The sequence below is a fragment of the Amia ocellicauda genome, chromosome 22 (genome assembly GCF_036373705.1).
Source record: "Amia ocellicauda isolate fAmiCal2 chromosome 22, fAmiCal2.hap1, whole genome shotgun sequence".
Classification (NCBI taxonomy): Eukaryota; Metazoa; Chordata; class Actinopteri; order Amiiformes; family Amiidae; genus Amia; species Amia ocellicauda.
The window spans coordinates 12850577-12860442 of record NC_089871.1 but is presented as its reverse complement, the minus strand read 5'-3'; the positions used below and the strand labels follow the sequence as shown (position 1 = coordinate 12860442).

General features: G+C 40.3%; 1 protein-coding gene across 1 annotated transcript; it reads right to left on the bottom strand.

Annotated features, from left to right (window-relative positions):
- Positions 1 to 373: 373 nt before the first annotated feature.
- On the bottom strand, positions 374 to 2242 carry LOC136718546 (cathepsin L2-like). Its single transcript, XM_066696296.1, has 6 exons — positions 2099 to 2242; positions 1671 to 1793; positions 1342 to 1491; positions 973 to 1200; positions 606 to 771; positions 374 to 381 (listed from the first exon to the last, which is right to left on the bottom strand). The coding sequence occupies exons 1-6, from the start codon at positions 2222 to 2224 to the stop codon at positions 374 to 376; spliced, it is 801 nt and encodes a 266-aa protein (XP_066552393.1). The 5' UTR covers positions 2225 to 2242.
- Between the last annotated feature and the right edge of the window lie 7624 nt (positions 2243 to 9866).

Sequence of the window (9866 nt, the reverse complement as noted above, 5' to 3'; positions counted from 1 at the left end):
GGAAGAAAACAGGTGTTATGCTGATGATGTCCCTGTGCTCCAGCATTCAATGAACTCTGACGGTGTTTAGTGAACCCAGAACATTTCAATTGAACGTTATCAGAGTTCACTGAACTCAGGTGATTTCGCTCTCAAGACAATTCACATCAGATTTTTCCTTTATCTTAATAATGCACTCTGCAGTTTATGTATTACAAGTGCAGTCTGCAGTTGACCCAACACTCATCACTAACAGACAAATCAGCCTGTATCTATCGAAGGTGGGTAAGTTTATATAGCAGGCCCATAACTGTTCACACAAGTGAGCATGTTACCAAATTTCCTCTCACAAGAACATCACGTTAAGCCATATCAGTCTATAACAGCAAATGACCTACAGCTCTGATCAGCAGATAGCCATCTTAGAATATATTAATTGTCCTGTGTTTGCCGTTTTCAAAATACTCTTCCTAAATCCATCTGAGCAAAGACAGGGAAAGTTCGACTAGCATTCAACTAGTCCTATCAGTTAAAAATGTATTTCAAATGGAAATATTCTACAATCCCTTAGCTCTGACCTTTGATAATAAATGGGAAAGCAAAAGTGACATTGTTCATACACTCACCTTGTTTGTAAAATCTGAAAGTTCTTGGATGCATATTAACAGCCACAGAGATGGGCCCGACACTAGCCAGTATATCTGTCAAAGCTCTCTCACTTTCTGATGGCACAAATGTATAGCCGGTGCAGCTGGCAGCTTTTTGTGCATTGGTATATCGGCAATTTCCATCCTAATACAAAACAGAATATATAAGCACAGAGGTCACTAACACGGATATGAAGGCAGAAGGGTCTGGATCTATCCTTTATCACGGGTCATAAAGCACTGTTTCTGTCATCAAAGCTAAACAGACCAAGGGGACTGAAATTCACAGATGTTTCCAGGCCTTTGGTTCTACTTGATAGAATAAAGAAGCAACAATGACACTTACCGTCGCATTGTAAGGGTAAGTTCTCTCCGAGGCAATCCCATGGAGACTGATGTATTTAAATGCTTCATGCATATATCCTTTATTGCAGCCTTTGCTTTTATACCCAGGGCCCTTGACACAGTCCACCAGGTTCTGCTCACTCAAGGCCACCAGCCTTCTGGTCTTTTTGAAGTGCAGTCCCTCCAAGGCTCCTGCAGCAGAGAACGCCCAGCAGGAGTGACATTTACCCTGGCAGACAGAACACGAGAGAAATATCACAACACTATTCTCAGCAACTCATATTGGACTTTCTTTGTAGAGGTGATGAAGTCTCAAAGGGGATTGGATGAGATGTAATTAATGTAATGTCCAAATTCTGGTTGCACATACCTGATCTTTCACAGGAGTTACGTATCCCTTGGTGCGCCAGTCTAATGAAGGTGGAGGTGTCCCCGTGGAGCGAGTCCAGTTGGAGACGGCAGTGTCATCCAGGGCACTGTCAGCTCTGAACCCCGCCATCCCAGTGAACTCCTCATGGGTCTGATGGGGAAATTTTAGAAATGAGTGAGTGTTCAGTGTCCACAATATCCCCAGAAAACAATTGACAAAGATTGTGTGTATTCATGTATTCGTATATATATATTTAAACGATTTCTAAAAAGGGTGTCTCAGATAGAGTAAAGTGAACAGTGCAGAACTGTGTGATATCGCAGCTTTACCAGATCCCCGAAGTGGTTCATCCCCAGAGTGTAGCTGTGCTTCCCCTGGGAGTGCTCCAGGTTGTGCTGCTCGATGAAACGCAGGTTCTCCTCCCAAACCTGCCTCCTGTAGCCCTCAGAGTCCTACATATGGAGACAGATTAAGATGCATGTCACTAAAATCTGGGGTCTTTCAAACAGGCAGTGACGTAAGCTGAAAATAACACCATAAAATGTCTGTCAGTGTAGAAGCTGGGTTTTCTTCCTCCCATTAAGCATGTTTTTTAATTAATGAATTTTATGTGAAGACAAAGTGAAGGAGGTGTTGCACTGGCACAGAAAGTGTGAAAGTTGCCCAGTGAGTTAAAAAATATATATATATATATATATATATAAAAAAAATAAAAGATGCACCAGTAGCATTTTGTTGGTTTCTAAGGCATTATTACCTCAGTGTACAGTTTGCCATGCAGAGTCTTCCAGTCTTCCCAGGCGCTGTCCAGAGACGGATCCCCTGGCTGGGCTGAGGACACGGCCACACCGCACACCAACAGCAATGTCAGAGCCGCCTGCATTGTGTGAACCTGGGCAGAGATCAGGCTCCTGTAAAACACTCAGACTTCTTAACACAGACGGGGGAGAGAACTCTTGTCTGAAAATGTACAATGGAAGATCTGCATGTACAGTACAGCACAGTGCAAAGGACGTTATACAGTAATTCTAAGCCTTATTCCTAATAAACAAGATGAACAGTGTTAAATTCTTGCTGAAGGAGTCCCTTACCTGTGTCTGTGAACACAGCAAACTCAGTGAAGTCGACACAGAGACACCTCTCAGAGATGGAAACCTGCGCCCTTTATAGCTGCTGGTCTAAGATGTTCAATAGTTTCCATTGGTATACACTGATGCAGTCTAACTGTTGACGAGGTGGTTTCAAAGTGGATGATTGAAATCAAGACACATTTACTTGAAAAACTTTACTTGCGTGCTGCACTCAGTACTTCAATGTTGTAGTGTAGCTACAGTAAAAAGAAATATCCAGTTGCAACCTTCTGATCTGAACGAAAACCTTCTATTTTATTACAACTGAACTGTATTGAAATTAAAACAGAAATCTACATTTGTTAGTGAAACAGTTCTAGTAGCAGAGAAAATGTGTCCTTGATTTCTTTCTTATTGTTCTTCCTCATTCATGTTTCTCTCGTCTTTTTTCTGTTTAGCAGAGACCCGTGGGAATTGTAGTCCTGTAAAACCTAAAGTTACAGCAAATGTCTAATTGAGTTGATTTAGTCCAGGATAATTCCTCTATCTCCCAGGGATCACCTGCTATGTTTAATGTAATCTGGGGGGTAACAGATGGTGGTGTGATGGTTAGTGCTGCTGCCTCAGCGCTCTGGGGTCCAGGGTTTGAGTCCCAGCTTGAGTGGGGGGCCTGTCTGTGTGGAGTCATGTTCTCCCTGTCAGGGATGGGCAAAGATACATCAAAATGTTTTTTTAAATAAGATACCAAATACCTTAATTTTAGGTGTATCAAAATAAACTACAAAATACAGCAGCAACACCATGTATCAAAATAAGCTACTGTCTTTATATTTTGTAAAAGTACTAAAAATACTTTTACAAGGGAGCATGAAATCACTTTGCAAACCTTCCATCTATCGGCCTATTTGATCGATCCCTTCACCAGTACACCGACTCAGTTGATTAAGTAGACAATGTTTGATAGCAACAGCTTTTCTCTGCCTAACGAGTCATGTGTTAAATCTGACATATGCAACCAGTTAACAGATCAGATATTCATATATCCCCGTGAACACCCAGATGAAGGTTAGTTTTAATGTAACCAACAGTTTAATGTTTAACTAACAGTTTGCTAATGACTCATAATTGTATCCTAATTTAGTTACTTGGTGTTTGGTAATGAAGGGTCTACATTTCATCAGCAACACTGACTCAGTGACAAACAAGTCATTCATAACAAGACAGCTGATGGCACCTGTATTCATAGCAACTAGTTTCTAAGTAATTAATCATTAGATTGTTAATCATAAATATATTAATAAATTATGTGTCAGGCAGTCATTCATGCAATGGTTGCAAAATCATGATCCTACTAAACAGCTACTTCAATTAGGGTACAATCATTTAGCAATCACTTATTTATTTATCAATCATTGGACACCTATTTGAAAGTTGAAAACAAACATTTTAGCACTTTGTCAACAATTATTAAATGATCAATGTTTTGATTTTAAATGTAGCCAGAAAGGTAATCAGAAAGTAGCAACAGAACTTGTCAAGGAGTATTAACCCAACTCCAACCACTGAATCTACTGAGAGCCTCACAATATAGGTATAGAGGACACATATTAACAGTGGAGTAAGAACACTTACTTAAACTCCGATAGAGAAAACTCCAATAGAGATACTACAGACCAGGTATTCCAAAACAGTTCAAAAGTTCTACCAAAACCAGTCAAACTTATGTGTGAGTGTGGGTGAGAGAGTGTGATTGAGTGAGTGTGTGGGTGTGTGTGAGAGAGGGAGTGTATTGAATGAATGTGTGCACCCTGTGGCCTACATTGCAGACGTCTCTTTTTCTCACCTTGACCTTCTTCTTCGGGTATGGATGAATTTTGTGTTCTGATCTTAACAAGTCTGGGCAAATAACTGAGTAGGCACCAATCAGCAGGCAGCATTTTTATGATGTCATCATGTAGACTTCTCACAAAGTATTTTACAGTGTTTTTAAATACACTAAAGTATTTTGATACAAAATATGTAACCATTTTCATCAACCCTGTCAAATACAAATGACAAAATTCTATTTTGTATTTGAAATACATATTTTAAATACATGTATCATAAATACTGCCCATCCCTGCTCTCTGTGTCCGTGTGGGTTTTCTCCGGGCACTCTGGTTTCCTCCCACAGTGCAATGATGTGCAGGTTAGGTTGACTGGTCTCTCTAAATTGCTCTGTGTGTTGCCCAGCAATGGACTAGTGTCCCGTCCTGGATAAGTGGTTTTGAAGATGGATGGATGGCAACAGCCATTTCTACACATCTCTGACCCTCTCCATTGTGGGTGTGTACAGTCCAATCGCAGCACTCTTGTCTTCTTCTGTTTCAACACAGATTTCCATCTGGTTGTCAGTGGGCAGTAAGAGAAGCTGCTCCAGAGAACAGAAGAAACCCTCAAGCTGCCTTATAGGCCGGAGTCCTTTCAGCACGTGAGATCATTGAGGTTGCTGTATAGACATACTATTAGTCATTGTCGCTGGCTCCTGTGAAAACAGATGTAATTAAATTCTATTATACTATTATTCATTTCTATATGTAACCATCTTTCCCCTGTGCATTACACATTATCTGCACTGTGGAGTAGCCTTTAATCCTTCCATATACAAAGTTGCCTTGTCTCGCTCTTATTGTAATGCTTCAGAGGACAGCGGAGGTGGACACAATTGCAAGCTCTTATACAGAGGAAGCACAACTGCCAATGCAAAGGGGATATCCAAAAGACGAGGTTTAAAGACAGTTCAGGGGTCAGTAGATAGGGCAAACAGGTAATCCACAGGGGTGGTCAAAAAAGCGAAGACTGAAGGTCAGGACCACAGGAACGTCAAAAGCCAGAGGGAATGCTTAGAAATGCAACAGTGAATGAGACAAGACTTAGCAGAGAGTGAAGGGCAGACAGGGGTTTAAGTGCAAGGCAGAGTGGAGTCAGTGGAGCTGGTGGACAGAGGTAGAACCAATGAGTGAACAAAACAACTTCCCGTTTTCCTTCTCCAGCTTCCCAAGGCTCTGCAGCTTTCTGAAACCTCTTTAAACCTTCAAACCATCCCTATTCCTTGCTTAAACAGTTATCGAACTTATTTATCATTATATATATATCATACATAAATCATACCGTTACATTATATAACTATTCTGTTATATCTAATGATTCCCAAGTACTTCAGGAAAGTACGTTTTCATTAAATGTGTTCAGTCAAACATTTCCCCAACAAAGAGGTTGCATGTGCACTTGTCCAATTGTCCACCTGTGGGACTCATAGGTCTTTATTGTTTCAGCTTCCTCCTATTGAAGTCCAATCTACACTGGTACAAATTCAGAAGAACCTGTACCGAAGCCAGACTGAACTGATCGATAGTTTATCTCTTACTTACTCACTGTACTTAGGGATTGTGTCTTATTACTAGGGACATCAAACTCTTCATCAAATAAATGACAGCTCCTCATGTAAATGACCAAATGTTGTATTTCCTGATGCACTTGGTTATGTATCCCATATCTAGGAAACCTTCACACAGTGATTGCCGTTTCCTCTGATTCCTGTTTCTATATCTGTATATATATATATATATATATATATATATATATATATATATGAATCTTGTGTATATAATACATTTTCCCAAAACCTCTATTCATATTTCGATTTATTTGTAACACCTAGTTACAGTTCCAATCTATTTCCCTTTATTCTTCTTCTTCTTCTTTTATTACCGTTTCCTCTGATTGGACAGTCTGCCATTCTGGTCTCACTCATGCTTCCTTAACAGATAATCCATCAGCGATTCGTCCTTCCCAGTTCTGACATCATGTCCCAGTCTTTCCTGTATTACAAATGCAATAATGTGGCTGAGATTACAATGAAAGCTGCTACTATTCGATCACCCCACAGACCCCTGCCATCCAAGTTATACTTTGTTGATCTAACAATGACAGCTGACCCTATCCTAACACCCAATTGCCAACTAGGCACACAGGGAAAGACAGGCAGGTCTTCAATAGCCTCAAGCTACCTTGTAGGCCTGACTTCTTTCAGCTCGTGAGATGAGTGCGGTTGCTGTTCAGACACACTGTCACAAGAGCCTCTGCTACCTACATCTCAACGCTTGCAGAGTGGGCTTCTGCAGGGAGTGCCACCTTTACAGCAGAGTGCCTGCTATTGCATCTACATTGAGAGTCGTGTAAAAGCTGCAAAGTTTTCTGAAAGCTGCACAGGGGTGGATTGCGGTTAAAAGATTGTGAGACTTTATAATGGTTGAGCCCTTGAGGCTCGAGTTCTTCATAACTTCATCACCATTAGCAATAACTATCATAGTGATTATCACACTCAGCTTCTTTTGTGGCACAAACTGACATTCACACACATCTGATCATCATTAACCATTCGTTTTCTGATTTTTATCTTCAATGTTCTGACAATTCATAGAATGACCTGGCGCTAACCACAAAGTGCACCTAAAAACACATTGTACACAATCCTGTTTCTGCAGCTGATGATGGTCAATAGTTTCCATTGGTCTACACTGATGCTGGTGCTGATGCTGTCTGTTTCCTGAGCTGTGGTTGAGGTGGTTTCAAAGTGGATGATTGAAATCAAGACACATTTACTTGAAAAACTTTACTTGCGTGCTGCACTCAGTACTTCAATGTTGTAGTGTAGCTACAGTAAAAAGAAATATCCAGTTGCAACCTTCCGATCTGAACGAAAACCTTCTATTTTATTACAACTGAACTGTATTGAAATTAAAACAGAAATCTACATTTGTTAGTGAAACAGTTCTAGTAGCAGAGAAAATGTGTCCTTGATTTCTTTCTTATTGTTCTTCCTCATTCATGTTTCTCGTCTTTTTTCTGTTTAGCAGAGACCCGTGGGAATTGTAGTCCTGTAAAACCTAAAGTTACAGCAAATGTCTAATTGAGTTGATTTAGTCCAGGATAATTCCTCTATCTCCCAGGGATCACCTGCTATGTTTAATGTAATCTGGGGGGTAACAGATGGTGGTGTGATGGTTAGTGCTGCTGCCTCAGCGCTCTGGGGTCCAGGGTTTGAGTCCCAGCTTGAGTGGGGGGCCTGTCTGTGTGGAGTCATGTTCTCCCTGTCAGGGATGGGCAAAGATACATCAAAATGTTTTTTTAAATAAGATACCAAATACCTTAATTTTAGGTGTATCAAAATAAACTACAAAATACAGCAGCAACACCATGTATCAAAATAAGCTACTGTCTTTATATTTTGTTGTTCACCCTAGGACGTCTACACAGGCCAGTGGAGCAGTGTGATTAGTGCTGTGATTTGTGTGAGAGCGCTGTAGTCCTGATTATTCGCTGTGAGCTTAGAACTCTGAGGGTTAATTATGTTATTATTATTTTAGTTATTTTTGAACATTTTCTTTTCATTGCATGTTTAAATTTTTTTTTTTTTTTTTTGTTGAAGAGAGATAGCCTTATCTGTCCAAATAAGTGCAGGTCCCAATATGAGCAAAAAAGTCCCGGATCTAAATCCAGAGGTGTCGGATCTGGGTCCGGCTAGATCTGGCACAAATTAAGCACTGCCTATGTCTCTTTCCCCTGAGCTATTAACTAGGACTTCACACCTTGTATGCATTTATTAGCTCACAAATCTATGATATAGGACTTGTATTAACTGTATTTCTCTTATGCACTTATGTAATTTTGAACTTGAACTCAGTATGTAACTTTGCTTTCTCTTAATGAGCTAATGCAATTCAAATATAACCATAATAAATTAATACAAAATAAATTAAATGTTTTTTGTGTTAGTAACAGTATGTGTACATATGCTGATTGCACTACAGTCTACATTTAATTATTATTACTACTTGGCTTTGATATACTCAACATATTTCAGGCCTGCTTATTTAATGTATGAATAAAATAAGAATTCAATTAATTTGGATATATTATACATGTTTCAGATTATTTTTTATCCACATTTGCAGGAATTGCTAGTCTAGGTTTAGTGTTATATGATTTACAACAGTTTTACAGCCAGTTAGTGTCATGGTCCCCCTAGCGCTCCCACTCTATCCCCACTAGGGGCCGCCATTTCCCTGTCTTCTCCCTGCTCTCGTCACTCTGTCAATTAACATTCCGGTCACCCATGTGCACTCCTGATCTATCCCTCTGTTCCTATTCACCCTGTTACAGCACTTCTTGTGTGACATTTGTTTATTGCATTGTTTTATTTGGAAGTCCAAACATCGCACTCCTGCGGCTCCAAATAATCACTGTTATTATTTTACTAGACTTGCAGCTTTTAGGGACAGATTGACAAACAGATGAATAAAAACTACTCCAATTTAACTGAAGTTAAGTATGGAGTACCACAAGGCTCAGTCCTCTGACCTATACTTTTTTCATTATACATGCTCCCTTTAGGTAATATAATTTGATGACATAATGTTAACTTTCACAGCTACACAGACAACACACAATAATATTTGTCAGTAAATCCTAACAATACCATACAAACACTAATCTGCCGTCTGTCCGAGATTAAAACTTGGATATTAGTAATAGTCCTAATTTTAGGGGACAAATATCAAAATGTTCATTATACATTGACAGAACTGAGTAATAACTTTAATTTCTCCCCTAAGGAGATGGCACGAAACCTGGGTGTCATCTGTGATCATAATCTATCCTTTGAATCACACATTCAGAATGTGTCGAGATCCTCCCTCCTCCAGCTTAGAAACATTGCTCGTTACAGGACACTGAGAAATTGATACACGCATTTGTTACATCTAGATTGGATTACTGTAATGCCATTCTGTCAGGCAGCACAAACAGAGCTATTTCTGCACTTCAGTTCGTCCAAAACGCTGCTGCAAGAATCCTAACAAAAACAAAAAAACATGAACACATCACTCCAGTACTGGCTTCTCTTCACTGGCTGCCCGTAGGATAGACTTTAAAGTTCTCTTACTAACATTTAAAGCACTAAAGGGACTGGCACCTCCCTACTTAAAAGATCTCCTTATGGAATTCACTCCAGGTCGGCCATTGAGATCACAGGAAGCCGGTTACTTAGCGCTCCCTAAAATACACAAGAAAAGCGCAGGTGGTCGAGCATTTAGTTATACAGCCCCGAAACTGTGGAACGATGTAAGAGATGTCCCCTGTGTCTTAACCTTTAAATCATGGCTGAAGACTCATCTTTTCAGTCTCTGTTTTTCTAGCCCATAGTGCCGCCGGTGTGCCCTGGATATGCAATGCACAACTGTCTTTGACTGGCAGGAGATGTCCTGCATTGTGTGACCAGTACCTGAGCACAAGGGCCCCAGAGGGCTCATGAGGCACCCCACCATGGAGGGCTAACAGGGCACCCACACCCCAAGGTCTGACGAGCCATCGCCATTCAAGGGCTGTTGATGTTCCAACCCCTCACCCTCGAGG

Excerpts from the sequence above, each read along its gene's own strand:
- LOC136718546 (XM_066696296.1), bottom strand. The coding sequence starts at position 2,224 with ATGCAGGCGGCTCTGACATTGCTGTTGGTGTGCGGTGTGGCCGTGTCC. Across the intron at positions 1,794-2,098 it reads ATGGCAAACTGTACACTGAG|GACTCTGAGGGCTACAGGAG; the intron begins GTAATAATGCCT and ends CTCCATATGTAG. Across the intron at positions 772-972 it reads CTTACCCTTACAATGCGACG|GATGGAAATTGCCGATATAC; the intron begins GTAAGTGTCATT and ends GTTTTGTATTAG.